This window comes from Capra hircus, chromosome 1, assembly GCF_001704415.2.
Source record: "Capra hircus breed San Clemente chromosome 1, ASM170441v1, whole genome shotgun sequence".
In the NCBI taxonomy this organism is placed as follows: Eukaryota; Metazoa; Chordata; class Mammalia; order Artiodactyla; family Bovidae; genus Capra; species Capra hircus.
In genome coordinates this window covers 71,237,545-71,253,423 of record NC_030808.1, presented here as the reverse complement: position 1 = coordinate 71,253,423, position 15,879 = coordinate 71,237,545, and the positions used below count along the sequence as shown (strand labels likewise).

Below are 15,879 nucleotides of genomic sequence, written 5' to 3'. Positions count from 1 at the left end.
AACCATGATAGAGAGAAGCTGGAGTAGAAAGCACCATCTCCCCACCTAGACAACAATTGGGACTTGCAACAATTGGGACTTGCAGAATTTCTCTGATGTGACTACAGTTCACCCTTGAACATCGCAGGTTTGAACTGCATCAGTTCAGTTGTTCAGTCCTGTCCAGCTTATTGCCACCCCATGGACTACAGCACGCCAGGCCTCCCTGTCCTCACCAACTCCCGGAGCTTGCTCAAACTCATGTCCATCCAGTCAGTGATGCCATCCAATCATCTCTTCCTCTGCCGTCCCCTTCTCCGCCTGCCTTCGATCTTTCCCACCATCAGAGTCTTTTCTAATGAGTCAGCTCTTTGCATCAGGTGGCCAAAGTATTGATCAGTCCTTCCAGTGGGTCTACTTAAACATGGATCTGTGTCCAGTAGTAAACACTGCAGTGCTACTCAGTCTGCAGTTGACTGAATCTGTGGATGTGGAACTGTGGATACAGAGGAACCAAGTACATGGAGGGCTGACTGCTAACTTATACACAGATTTTCAACTGTGTGGAGGGTTGGCATCTCTAACCCCAGCCCTGTTCAGGGGTCAGCATCTGCCAGTGCAGGGGTGCAGGTTCAATCCCTGATTGTAGAACCAAGATCCCCCATGCCTTGTAGCTAAAAAACCAAAACATAAAACAGAAGCAGTATTGTAACAGATTCAGTAAATACTTTAAAAATAGTCCATGTCAAACAAAAATCTTTAAAAAAAAAGAAATGGAAAGGATAGTCTGTTCAACAGATGATGCCAGGAAAGCTTCGTATCCACATGCAAAAGAATGAAGGTGGACCCTTACCTAACACTACATACAAAAGTCAGCTACAAATGGACCAAGGCCCTAAACATAAGACAGTAAAACTCTTAGAAGGAAACATAGGACAAAAGCTTCACAACATTGGATTTGGCAGTGATTTCTTAGATATGACACCAAAGACAGATAACAAAAGAAAAAAGGGAGGTAGACTTTGTGACTGCTTAAAGCTTTTTATATCAAAAGATACTACCCACAGAATAAAAAGGTAATCCATAGAATGGGAGAAAATATTTGTAAATCATAGATCTGATAACAGATTAAAATCCAGAATATATAGAAAACTATAACTAAAACTCAACAACAATATAAAACTTGATTCAGAAATGGGGATAGGACTTGAATAGATATTTCTCCAAAGAGGAGAGAGAAACAAATGGCCAGTAAGCACATTAAAAGATGCCCGGCATCACTAATCACTAGGGAAATGCAAATCAAAACTACAGTGACATACCACCTCACACCCATTACTATGGCTACTGTCAAAAAGCAGGAAATAAATGCTGCCAAGGATGTGGAAAAACTGGAACTCTTGTGTAGGTGGGAATATACAGTGGTGCAGCTGCTGTAGAAAGTAGTATGGGACTTTCTCAACATACTAAAAATCAGGTTACCATATGATATTGGACCCAGAGATCCAGCCTGGGTCTCCTGCGTTGCGGGTGGATGCTTTACCATCTAAACCACTAGAGAAGCCCCTTTACCACAATTTTAAAAGTAATTTTTTAAAAATCGGTGTATTATAGAAAATAAACATGATTATTACCAAAGGGGAGATGGGAAAATGAATTAGGAATTGAGGGATTAATAGGTACACGCTACTATATATAAAGTAGATAAACACCAGGGACCTACTATACAGCACAGAGAACTATATTTAGTATCTTGTAATAACATAAAATGGAGAAGAATCTGAAAAAGTATATATAATATATATACATGAAAATATATGTACACATACAGATAGATAAAACAGAATCACTTTGCACCTAAAACCAACAACATTTTAAATCAGCAATACTTCAGTTTTTTAAAAGTCAGTGTAGTGTACCGCATTAACAATTTTACAGGAATTCTCCTGGCAGTCTAGTGATTGGGACTTGGTGATTTCCTGTGGTGACCCAGGTTCAGTTTCAGTCCCTGGCTGGGGAATTAAGATCCCACAAGCTGCACAGCACAGCACCACCCGCCCCTCCCCCCCCAAAAAAAAACCAGATTTTAATTAAAAAGATCATTTTAATGTAAAAAAAGCATTTGGTAAAATTTACATTTATTCATGACAAAAACATTTTGTAAGCTATGAATAAAAGGGAATTTTCCTTAATCTGATGAAAGTCATCTACAGAATATCAAAAGTGAAAGTGAAGTCGCTCAGTTGTGTCCGACTCTTCGCGACCCCATGGACTGCAGCCTACCAGGCTCCTCTGTCCATGGGATTTTCAGGCAAGAGTACTGGAGTGGGGTGCCATAATCTGATGAAAGTCATCTACAGAATATCAAAGCAAATGTCATATTTGAAGGTGAAACATTGAAAGCTTTCTCTCTTAAGTTGGGAACAAACTTTCATATATCCATCATCCAGCTGTAATATAATTATCACCTACAACTAATCTTGTTTATCTATCCCAACACCTCCTTAACCCTCCACTCCAGATTATTTTGAAACAAATCCCAGACATTGTATGATGTCATCTATACATCTTTATATGTATTTGAAAGATAAAATTCCTTGTTAAAAATATCACTGTGATGTCACACTGAAACAGTAATTCCTTGATAGCATCAGATAGTTCATATTTTCTTGTTTCTTAAGTGTTTTTTTTCAGTTTGTTTGAATCAAGTTCCAAACAAAGTCTATGACAGTTTGTTAAGTCTTTTGATCTACAGATTCTCCCTCCCATCTTTTCATTTTTTCTATTTCTTTGTTGAAGAAACCAACTCACTCACTCAGCAGTTTCACCCAGACTATTTTGCTGATTGCCTTCTTATGGTATTATTTAATGTGTTCATGTATCCCCTTTACTATCTTATAAATTGGTAAGTAGATCTGTAAGGCATATTTTAATATGAGATTTTCATCAAAGTCAAAACTGATTAATTAATGTTTGGGTTTTTTTGGCTGTCCCGAACTAATGCAAGAAAGTGTTGAGACCCTTCTGTCGTTCCAGATACAAAGCTACATGGTCAATGACTGAATATAGTTTGCAATTACATTACAGTTCTCAACAGACCTCAGCTTCTCATGATTTTATGTATGTCTTCTCTCCTTTGTCACCCTTTCCCAGAAGTATTACAATGTAATTATTAATCTCTAAATGTATTTGCCTAGGGAAATGAATAAGCGTCTGACAGAAGAACAAGCCAGAAAGACGTTTGAGAGAGCCATGAAACTGGAGCAAGAATTCACTGAGCATTTCACAGGTTGGCATCGTGTGTAGATGTTTGTATGTTAGAATTTTGCTTTGGGGCCATAAGAATTGACTCATTGAAATGAATTTTGAACTGTGTCCACAATTACCAGTAGTAATAATAAGTGCTATCATTTTCAGAATAATTCATCTAATCTAGGTTGTGGTGATGAAGAATCTTGAAATTTAGTGTATCTTAGGTTGTTGATAAGGACAGCACGTATAGGAATAACTCATACTGACCAGAGGGAAACATTCAGAGTTGATTTCTTCTTATGATACTGATTTTTCTCTTATCCTTTATAAATTTTGATCCATTTTTAAGATATTTGTTTAGAAAGAGAAGAGTAGAGAGCAGCTGCCAAATTCAAGTGCCAAATTTTATTCAAGTTATTCTTTAGGTATCTTTGGGTAGGTTTTTGTTGTTAATTATTTGCTTGAAATAATGATTAGCTTATATTTGGTGTTCATATTATTAATAAGTACTGTTAAGTATCATGGAATTGTAACACAAGTGGTTTTTGTTAAGGATTTTTTAATAATTTCAGACTTAACAGAAAAATCACAAGAATAGTACCAGCACTTACATATACTCATATTCTACCACCGCTAACATTTTACCACATTTATACTTTTTTATGAAACATTTAAGAGTAAGTTGCAGATAGCTGTTCTTTTGCCTCTAATTACTTCAGTGTCTGTTTCCCAATTGTACAAAGTAAAAATCACCGAATCTTGCTTTTTGATAAACTTTTGAAATAAAATGTTTTCCATTTTACAAATAGGAAAATTAATAAAATGAGCTTTTTACTAGTTAAACAATACATAAACAGTATTTCTTCCTGAATAAGTGATTCTGGTTATTTTACAAATAATTGTGATGGTGAAGATAAGCAATTAATGGAGGTTTCTGATTCTATCATTACAGCTATTGTGCAGGGAGATACGCTGGAAGACATTTACAACCAAGTGAAGCAGATCATAGAAGAACAGTCTGGTCCTTACATTTGGGTTCCAGCAAAAGAAAAGTTATGAGGACTGATGTTTCTCTGTTTCTCTTTTCCACAGTCTCATTTTCTGCAACACTTCTTTGCCCTTTCCTTCTCGAGTCTGTCTTCATTACTTCTTCCTTGTTGAATCATATCCTCACTCATCATGGTCTGCAGTTGCACTTATTTTTGATGTCTTAGTGTCTCCCTCAAGTTCTTCTGTCGGTATTATTTCATGTCACTATTGGTTTGTGGCCATTTTTCACAGCTGAAGATGGAATGGCCTGACCAGCTATTAATAGGATTTTAGGAGACGGGGTAATTGTGGTAAAATTCCTTAATGTTTAAGGGAAAGTAACTTTAAGAGATTTTCAGAAAAGCTTTATATACATTCTTTCCAAATTTCAATATAAATGAAAGAAAAGTGGTTTTAATCAATGATTTAGTGAATTTTGAGCAACAATGCACGCTTAACTTTAATAGCATGGTTTGGCCAATATGTTAACTCTCAAGTCCTTTTCTCAATTGACTCTGTTATCAAAGCAAATATTTCATACAGACAAATAACAAAAATATGTTTCTTAATTTCAAAATTAATATCTGAGTTCACTAATAATTTCACAAGGGATGTTCGTTTTTCATAAGCGTTCTTCTTAAAGTCTTTCATTATTTGAAGTTTGTTTTTTTTTCTCCCAGTAGATTTGCTAGGAATAACAGTGTTTAAATGTTTTTAATCTACTTGTGCAACACTATTTACAGTGTCTTACAAAAGTTGTTCATACATAATGATCATCACATTTTCTGAATTGAGGCCACGTTTAGGTGCTTGGGAAGCTCACCTTTTACACATAAGGTTGAGAAGATTTCATGGACATAAATACAAAACAGACATTACAGTGGTGATGTAGTATTCATTATGGCAGTGGGAAAGAAGTCCAATACGTAGTCTAAAACTTTAAATGCATTCTTAGAGGTCAGATTTTAATGAATATTTTACCCACAATAACTGACTATTTTGTTATAATAAAATATATATATATAAATATATATAAAACTTTCTTTAAACTCTGTAACTATGGGAATTATTTTCTTTACATAGTTGCACACACACACAAACATATATATGTATATTTAAAATATATTTTTTTCTTTTGCCACCTACTCTTTTTGTTTGGTTTTTAAATTAAATATTAATTGATTAGACTTTATCTTCCTTAATCATGTGAAGTGAAAATGAGAGTATGGTGGTGTGGAAAGAAACCTTTAGGGAAATTAGGTTATAAGTAAAAACATGGGCATGTTCTCCTCTTTTCTATAAAAGTTTTCAGATGGTTCCTGGTTGGTTTTTTGTGGGGGGTGTTTATTCAAGGGGGATGGTTTTTCGTTGTTACTGTTGTTCTTGTCATTGGGTTTGGATTTGGTTTCCACCTCTTTCCAGTTCTTCTTTATTAATAGGCAAAAGCCTCATGTGTATGAGTGTTTTCCCCTCAGACTGCACACCTTTCATCTCTTGTAGCTGCTCTGCCGTACAGTTGCACAGATCTTCATGGTGAGCAATTAAGAAATTTTAGTGAAAAGTAGATAACAATTTCAGAAATCAGTTTCTCTGGTCTTTTGTAATACTGTTTGGCTTCCCATGGCTTTTTTTGGAGTTGTTTATTGAATATGTGTTTTTGACAGCCTCCTCATTACAGTTTCTTAAACAAATGCATACTGGTTTGTAAAGAATTATTGACATTATCCATTCCATTTATGAGAAAGAGGAGAACAGCTAATAAACTTTATTGTAAAATCTGTATGTTAAATGTGTCTTATATTCCAAAAGAAAAAATTATTTTACAAGCTAGCATTTGGGGGACAATTTGGGGCATCACATAATTTGTAAACAGAATTCAAGAATTGTTAGGTGGATTTTGGAATTGAATATGTTAACACATTGAAATATATACCATAGGTGTTATATGCTGAATATAGCAAGTTGTTACCAAACATAAATATATCAGAAGACTACTGTTGTCATATGATCTCCAGAGCCCCAGAAATCACCTTATAGCAGGACCCAGCCTAGGCCATTTTGCAGCATTTACTGGTTAAATGTAAAATATCAGGAGGTTATAAAATGATGCCATTTATGTGTTTAAATGTATTGCTTTCTGAATGTCCTTGTTAAGTGATTTTTTGGGGGGAAGAGGATACTGACTTGTGTGTACCTTTCTAGATTGTATAGAATTATTAATAAAAAGTACCAGTTGTTTAGTACTACTATGCAATAGCCACTTTAGTATAGTATCATTTAATTTTTTAAAAGAAGATACAAGTTACTGGCCCCACTCTAAGGCTTAAGCAGAATCACTTTGCCAAGCTTACTTAGCTAGTAAGTGGCAGTGCTGGGTATCCATATCAGAGTTTCTCTGCTGCAGGTTTTTTCCTGATACACTAGGCTGCCTCATTTTTCAGCCCCTACTGTGTAAGGCACTATAACTTAAATTATGTGATGTTATTGTCTCTTTAAAGATAAAGATAGACTTCGATGAAGGTCCTTGCCCAGAGTCACACAGTAAGTAAGGACAGACACATAGAATAAGTCATTCCCGTCACAGCTGTGAAAGGACTATTTCTGGCAAACAAGTAAGCCTAGCACTGTCATATTGGCAAAGAACCTCTTTAGGATTAAAAATGGAACACTATTCATTAGAGGGAAAGTCCACTATTCTAATACACAGGGAATACTACTATTTTGAATGTTTTATGAAATATTCCATATTTACATTATGTTCCTTAGGCTGTTCTCAGTTGCTCAGTCATGTCTGACTCTTTGCGACCCCAGCAACTGCAACCCACCAGGCTCCTCTGTCCATGGGATTTCCCAGGAAAGAATACTGGAGCGGGTTGCCATTTCCTATTCCAAGGGATCTTCCCGACCCCGGGATCGAATTCAAGTCTCTTGTGTCTTCTGCATTGGCAGGCAGATTCTTTAACCACTGCACCACTTGGGTAGCCCAGTATGCACCTTAATACCCTTAATTTGGCAAAAATAAAAGTACCTCTTAAATATGACTACACGTCTCTGGTTGCTTTGCTGTTCCATATCTCTTCAGGGCTCTTCAAAAAATGATGGAGCGAGCTTCAGGCAGAAAACACTGGTCAGGACACACCTGCTGAGCCACTGCAGTCTTAACCTCCAAACACGGCAATTTGGGGACTTTCCTGCTGTGGAAATTTTGTTTTCCAAAGTACTAAACAGTTACATTCTGATATTCTGCCTTGAATACTCTTGATTTATAGGTAGTGAAACAGAAGCCAGAGATCCCTGTGTCTTAATCAAAGTTGTGCTGCAGCCAGGGACAGAGCCAGGATTAGAGCCTGTAACTCCTGGCTCCTGGAACAGTTGTTTTTCTCCTATTCCAGGTCCTTTTCTTCCCCTTGCTGTGAGCTTAATTAAGTGGGCTATTCAGTCCCCCAAATTTTGAATTACTGAAGAAAGTATCCGTGAGCTTAAGATTTTATTGAGGTGGATGAATTTAAAAGATATCAGAACACAAATGTCACTTTTCTGACCCAAGTTTAGATAGTTTAGTCCAATATTGAAGACTCTGTTTATCTCACTCCAGAATTTCACAGTATGGCTCTCATTGGCTTTGGCAGCAGAAGACTATAATGTGAAGAATGTGAGCTGTGGAATCAGAGCTTGACTTGAACGACAGCTTTGCCACTTACTGGTTATATAACATTAGTTGGGCAAGTCATCTCATCCCTCTTTCTGTTTACTTATCAGTAAAATGGAGATATTTAAATAATCAGTAAGATTACAAATAAAGGGGGCCCTTTAAAATTAATTCCCTTTTCCTTGGAATTAGAAGCCTGGATTTGTTCCAGTTCCCTTTGTATAAAGATTAACTTGAGCTTTCATTTTGCTATATTTTAAGTGAGATTTCATTGACTTCTTTGCAGGGTTGTTAATAAGGGTTAAATAAAGCAGTGTGTAAAAAACACTAATTATAGCATCTGATATTTGACTCTCAATGTCTGTTCTTTCCCTTGTTCTGGAGTGTGTTTATGGTGCAGAAGACTGAGAAGAACATGGTCCCCCATTTTACATCCCTATAAATTCTGACAGACTTTTAGTTACAAAATTATTTTCATTTTAGTCAGTCTCTGTGACAGACTTTATTTTCTTGGGCTCCAAAATCACTGCAGATTGGTGACTGCAGCCATGAAATTTAAAAATGCTTGTACCTTGGAAGAAAAGCTATGACCAACCTAAGTGGCATATTAAAAAACAGACATTATTTTGCCAAAAAAGGTCCATCTAATCAAAGCTATAGTTTTCCCAGTAGTCACACATGGATGTGAGAGTCAGACCATAAAGAAGGCTGAGCGCCAAAGAATTGATACTTTTGAACTGTGGTGTTGGAGAAGACTCTTGAGAGCCCTTTGGACTGCAAGGAGATCAAACCAGTCAATCCTAAAGGAAATCAATCCTGAATATTCATTGGAAGGACTGATGCTGAAGTTGAAACTCTAATACTTTGGCCACCTGATGTGAAGAGCCATCTCATTAGAAAAGACCCTGATGCTGGGCAAGATTGAAGGCGGGAGGAGAAGGGGATGACAGAGGACGAGATGGTTGGATGGCATCACCGACTTGATGGACATGAGTTTGAGCAAGCTCTGGGAGATGGTGAAGGACAGGGAGGCCTGTTATGCTGCAGTCCATGGGGTCACAAAGAGACTTGACCGAGCAACTGAACAACAACATAATCATGTTTACTCATCTTCTAAGGATTCCCACCTTTTTGTCAGAGATGCTGTGACTGTGACCTGTCGTAACTCAAACATGGAACTGGAAGGCATCAAGATTTCATAACCCATTCTCAGACGTCTCTGCAGCGTTAGACCCTACAGTTATAGCAAAATATCTAAAAAATATTAATTTTTGAGATACATGTCTGGAAAGCCTTAAATTGCCCTGATAACATACATTTTCTTTCAATTTAAGAATAAAACAATCACTACTACTCACTGACTAGTTTCTCACTCACCTCCTACTACTACCAGCTCTTTCTGCATTCCACCCCCAAATACAGTTACCTGAGAACTGGCAAAACAAACCTTGGTCTGCCAAACAGCACTGTGAACAGAATTGGTTGTCAAGTAACTTGGTATTATTGTTCGAGACTTTTAGGAACGAGTACCAAACCTTACCAGGGAGAATTTCACACTAGGGTTTTTCTAGTGGCTTCTGTTCCCTAAAGTAGTAGTAAATAGATAATGGGAAGAATTAGGGGGAGGAGACCAGGGGACAGTGAAGGTTGGAATTCTCTCTCACCATCTCTTGTTTACTTTTTATTGAAGTATTATATATAAAAACATATGCCTCATTGAATTATTACAAACCAACATCTCCCATATAACCAGCTTGAAGCTCAGAAAACAACAACCAGCACCTCAGGCACTGCCACCTCCTCAGCTCACTCCCAGTCACCACTACTTACTGCAAAAGAAGCCACTATCCTAACGTTCTTATTGTATTTATCTTTCAGTTACGCACAGTAGAATGCTGTACAGTTCTGTGAGTGTAGATATGTGCATAGAGTCATGTAACCACTCTGACAATCAGAAATACAAAACACTTCCATTATCCCCAGAGTTCCTCATTCTTGCTCCTATGTAGTCAATACTTCCTCCAGACCCCAACTTCTGATAACCACCCATCTTTTCTTAGTACCTGTCTAGTTTTACCTTCCTCAGAATGTCATATAAATGAAATCATATCATATATGTAGCATTTAGGGTGTGGCTTCATTCACTTAAAATGCATCGAAGGTTCATCCCTGTTGCAGCAGGTATCAAGTTTGCTAATTTTCATTACTGAATCGTGGTCCATTTATGGATGTACTACAGTTCATTTATCCAGTCACTGAAGAGATGTGGGATTGTTTCCAGTTTTCCCTGCTATGCTCCTGTACTTCATTACCACCGTAAGCCTGCAGGAACATGGAGCAAAGCCAGAAATGGGTCTGATCTGACGGACATGGCAGGCCCTCCCCAGGCCCACCTTTCTCTCTCCTGTGAGCGTCATGCATTTTGGCAGTTGCACAGGAGCCTGTCATCCTAAAACAAACCTTAAATGCAGAGTAGTAGATCCCAGGAGCCTGTTTACAGAACAAAATTGTGCCTAAAGTAGGAGATGCTAGAATAAGCATTTTAGGATTTGTAGAATTTCGGGTTCCCAGATGATCCAGTAGCTAGAGGTGCCAGTTCCTGGTGCCAGATTCTCATTGTTAGTTTCCTAAGGAAACTATAGTTTGTTTAGGACAGTAGTAAATAAGGAGAGAGTCATCTGAGCAACAAAAGAAAACAACTATTTGTCAGACGTGAAATTGATAGCCTTATAATTTAGCAAACAGTCTGTGAAGAGACAGCCCTACCTAACCTTTTAGAAAATATAGTTTGGTGAACACCCACAGACTGCTTTGTTTTTTCTTTTTAATTATTAACTACCAATTTTCTTTAGACGTAACCTCTCTGAATCTTAAATACTACTACTATTATGTGATGAACAAAAATTAATTTTAGTGCCACGTACTCAAGGAATCTGAACCAGAGCTGGCCCCTTGGTTGATTGGTTTGACTCAACCATTTTGCATGTAGATGGAACACTCATCTTGTGGCCTTTTCTATTCTTATCACAACATGGCTTGATTTCTCATGTGTTTTCAAAAAAAAAAAGGTCATGCCTTTAAACTGGTTCTAGACTACCTGGTCTTCACTCAAAGTACTTGAGTAAGTAACCACCCCTACTTCTGCTAATCAGCTGTTAGTGACAAATTTCATTTGGACAGTAGAATAATCTTTTTAACTATACAGAAGTCAGTGCACAAAGCAATTAGCATGTGAAACAAGGTACAGTGAATTTTCTGGTGGAAGTAAAGACTAGAACAAGTGATGTAATCTTTCTTTAGGATGTCTAAAATTAGGTTCATTTACCTCACAGATGGGAGGGCTAAAAACAAGAGGAAGGTCCATATGTTCCACACTATAAATCTCTACCAAAAGGTTTTCTAAATCTTGTGAGAGTCATTTAATCAAAAATATCTACTTCCCTAGTGGTATTTAAGACTAAAGATACCTCCCGATGATAGACCCATTTCTTTCTCTGAAAGTTCAGTGCTTGGTTCAGATTTAGTTTATCTGACATTCCTCACTGCTTCCTTACGAGGAAAAAAGCTATACTAATCTTTTAACTTTTTCTACCTTTGGCTAATCATAGTTGTACTTAATGGAATATCCTGTCCATCACATTCTCTTCCTCAAATATCTAGGCACTAGGTTCTACTGATTTTTCCTAAGCATGTTTTCCTTGCTGTCATTTCCATTGTCATCACTCTAATCCAGGACCTTAACCCAGTCTCACCCCCAGGCCTGGATTATTACAGTGGCCCCTTAAATCCTTGCCCAACTTCTGATCGCTACCTTACTAATCCACCAGATGCCTTTTCTTAAAATGCAACTTGGATCGTGCATCTCTTCAATGACCTTCATGGTGACTAAATACACACGAATCCATGTACCTGTATAGTTCCTGGAATGTAATTTGTGGTCAATAAATCATCTACCTCCCCAGTCACCCTTAGTCACACACCCTCTGCAGTGCTTGTTTTAAGACTGGTGATCATGCAGATTCCTGCTATGCTATTTGCTGAATCACCCCTACCCAGGTCCCCTCACCAAGGCTCCACCTTTCTTCGAGGACCCTGAGTCCCTCCTGCAGAAGCCTTCCCAGTTACAGTCCTCGATGCCCGAAATCCTGCAGTACTTCCTGGGTGGCCACTTAATACTGAGCATGTGCTCTCTGCTGCCTTTACAGATGAGCTGGGTTGTATTCCTCTGTCCCAGCTAAGTGTCGGGGGCAGGTGGTCAGGACGCACAGCTCCTCTACTTGTCCAGAGCCTGCAGGCCTCTCAACAGCATGGTCATCTTCACTGCTATGGTTTTTAATGGGCTAAAAATAGCCTTGTATAAACTGCTAGCTGTGTCTTCATTTGCAAATTGATAAGAGTTGGGAACATAGAGAATAGATGAGAGTGGATAAAAAGGTCTGACAATAAAGCTCTAAATTAGCTAAATGTTTTTTGTTTAATTATAGCCCTTTCCTTTTCTGTTCCCGGAATAACAATCTCCCTTCCTGAACATCCTTTGTGACTTTTCTCTTTTTGTATCAATTTTATCTTCCTGTGCATACATTTTCATAATAAGTCATCTGAAACATCATTAAGTAGCTGGGTATGAATTTTTCTGAAAGTCTTAGTGACAGAGCCAAATACAATATTGTTGGATTTTACTTCTTTGCTCTTTAGCTTCCTTTTATACTGGTTTCCATTCAGATTAAATCTTCTATTCAATGAAATAGAGATTTATTAATAGGTTTTAAAGCTGTATCTCCAGAGTTAATCCTGGAGCATTTTAATCTTCTAAATTTTAAAGTCTGGACTGCAAGGAGAATTTTCAGGGGGAAACAAACTTGTGGTTTGATAACTGAGCTCCAGGATGAGAGACTTACCCTTGAGTGCAGGTCGGACTCAGGTGGAGTCACCCACCCCTAATTTTACCCATCTCTAAGGAAGAAGAATTTTTCTTTTCCCTTCAAGATCACTCTGCTTGTCTTCCTAATCTTATTCCTTCCATCTTCTTCCATCATCCTCTTTTTCTGCATCGTTATTCTCCTTCCTGCATGGGCTACTTGTGCTCTGACTATATGATCAACTCTCGCCTATCCTATGAAACTCTCCCTTGACCCTGAATCTCCTGAAAACAACCTCTCTTCTCTTCCTTTCTTAGCCAAATATCTTGAGACACACTGTCCACTTTTCACTTAAATAATGTTTATTGAATGCCTGCTTATCCCAGGCGCGGTGCTGGACATTGGGAATGGCGGCAGACAAGATGACACTCAGGCCCTTGTGGAGCTCAGCCTCCTGGTCAAGCCTCAGCCCTTGCCATGCCACTGAAATGGCTCAGACAAAACTTCTGGGGATCTACTCCCAGTTTCTGTGGCTCTTCTCAGCCTCCTCCCTCCAGCAGCAAAAGAGACCTTAACAATGGTTGTAATATCCTCAAACCTAATAGCTCACACATAGAAATCATCCTCCCATTCAAGGCCCTGTGATGAGAGAATCTGCCTTTGAAAAGGTTACACATAAGGTATCATGTAGCCCAAATACAGTCAGTTCAGTTGCTCAGTTGTGTCCAACTCTTTGTGACCCTATGGACTGCAGAATGCCAGCCTTCCCTGTCCATTACCAACTCCAGGAGCTTGCTCAAACTCATGTCCATCAAGTCGGTGATGCCATCCAACCATCTCATCCTCTGTCATCCCCTTCTCCTCCCGCCTTCAATGTTTCCCAGCATCAGGGTCTTTTCTAATGAGTCGGCTCTTCACATCAGGTGGCCAAAGTATTAGAGTTTCAACTTCAGCATCAGTCCTTCCAATGAATATTCAGGACTGATTTCCTTTAGGATTGACTGGTTTGATCTCCTTGCAGTCCAAGGGACTCTCAAGAGTCTTCTCCAACACCACAGTTCAAAAGCATCAATTCTTCAGCACTCAGCTTGCTTTATAGTCCAACTCTCACATCCATACGTGACTACTGGAAAAACCATAGCTTTGACTAGACGGACCTTGTTGGCAAAGTAATGCTGCTTTTTAATATGCTGTTTAGGGTGGTCATAGCTTTTCTTCCAAGGGGCTTCCTCTAAAATCCAATTTCATAGGGTAAATACTTTTAGAGAAGCAAAAGCTTTTATTCACAAAATTTGCTTAATATGCCTACCATTGATCTCTATATACAAATCCAGATGTGTTAAACAGCAGTTGCTAGGGAGTGATAAGTAAGAATGTGATGTCCTTTGATGACACATTTACCTCTGTAAGTGTTCACCATGCCTGATTTCTCTGTGCATACTAGCCCTTTCAACTATCCAGAATAAAGTGGACTTTTTCCTAGTCATAGACATGAAAACTCTTAGAAAAATACAAATTATGGTTTGTTTAAAAAAATTTTTTTTTAAATTCCCTAAGATTCTGGGTAAAAGAATTGTTCACATTTTGCTGTCTCATTAGCCCCCATCTGCCCATTCAGGTAGGTTCTCTGCTCCCTGTCAAAGGCCCTCTCTTCTGAGTCCCCAGAGTCTATCTTTGGTGTGTTCCATCCAGCAGCATTGGCTCCTTACAAGCAAGCTCCTGAATCCTTAGAGAACCAGAGCTGTGTCTTTGGTAGAAAAGAGCCCTCTGTATTTCATGTTATGAAATAAGGTCACGAAGCCCCAAAGCACTGTTGCTCTGGCCTCAACATCTTACACAATTGTTAGTAAAACCAGTTCTTATCATTTTTATCCTCTCCCTCTAATCCCAGTGTGAGTCCAGAGTGGGGACCAGCTATGCCCAGAGCCTCTGCTCCTCCATAAGGCTATTCCTGGGTTACATTACTCTCATCACATCCCACACATTCCTCTGATTCACCCAGATATGTCTGCACCCCAGAAATAGCATCCAGGTTCAAGCCCTGGCAGAGTTCCCCATTACACAGCAGCGTCAATGCTAAGCAACGTCCATGCTAAGGTCAGGCAAATTGGCCTGAGGTAGAAGGCCCGGGAGCCCATCAACAGCTAGTTCCCTGATGCACCACAGTTGAGGAATGACTCCTAAGAGACAGGAAAAGAACCCATTATGAAAGAGCTCACCCAAGCTCTTAGCTTATAGATGTTTGACACCTTATCAATGTCACCTGGAGTTTTACTAAAGGAATAATGTAATGAACACAAATCCTGTCAGTACCTTCTGGTTGCTCCTGGAGTGTGATAAAGTGAGCCTTTTCATCCTCACGAAGTGAGGCTTGCTAAGAACACCTATTCCATCCCCTAGGACAAGCCAGAGCCCCTTTTCCAGGGTCACCAGCCATCTCTCTGTGCGAATTAGAGGTACCCATCCTCCTGATGGATCCAGCTGGGGATGAAGAAGCAGCTCCCACCAAACGTTCTCCCCTCAGATTCTCCAGAGCAGACAGCTATCGGGGGAAACAGGAATAGCATGTCAGGGTCATCATGACCTGCCTTTTACAGGGGAAGCAAGCCCAGAGAGAATGAACTTGCCGAGGTCACACTGTGAGTCAGTGATAACAAGAGATGACAAGGTCTCCTGAAGCCCGGCCCATGTGACTTCCACTGATCATCTCGGGTTGTGATAAGCAACACCTTCATGATCCAATCAGAAAAGCCAAGGCTCCCTTCCTCAGGGAGCAGAGCAAATTTGAGGACTGACAAACTTGGACACAAGGTTCCTTCTCTCACAGGGTATTCTTGTCCTCTACCCAAGACAAGGAGAGTCTCATTCCTGGGTACGCGTGGGGGTGGGGGAGGGGTGGTGATGACCAAAGATGAGGATATAAATGGAGGTAGGTCACCGAGTAACCATTTCTGCAGTCCGTTCCCCACGCCCTCAGTATACACGGAGAACTACAATTCCAGTCTACTGGGAGCAGTGCTTCATAAGCCCTGCTGTGCACCAGAATCTAAAACATGGGCTGTTGATTGTCTACCCCTAGAGTGTTTGATTCAGCGAGTTGGATGTGGGCCT

At 39.2% G+C, this 15,879-nt stretch overlaps 1 protein-coding gene across 9 annotated transcripts in view; it reads left to right on the top strand.

The window, feature by feature from the left end:
* The window catches only part of DLG1 (discs large MAGUK scaffold protein 1), a 266,358-nt gene extending 260,316 nt beyond the window's left edge, over positions 1 to 6,042 (top strand). For all 9 annotated transcript variants that reach the window (XM_013963634.2, XM_013963625.2, XM_013963629.2 and 6 more), the window contains 2 exons: positions 3,177 to 3,268; positions 4,184 to 6,042. In XM_013963634.2, the coding sequence (XP_013819088.1) occupies positions 3,177 to 3,268; positions 4,184 to 4,290 (199 nt within the window). In that variant the 3' untranslated portion in view covers positions 4,291 to 6,042. The remainder of the gene's footprint in view (positions 1 to 3,176; positions 3,269 to 4,183) is intronic.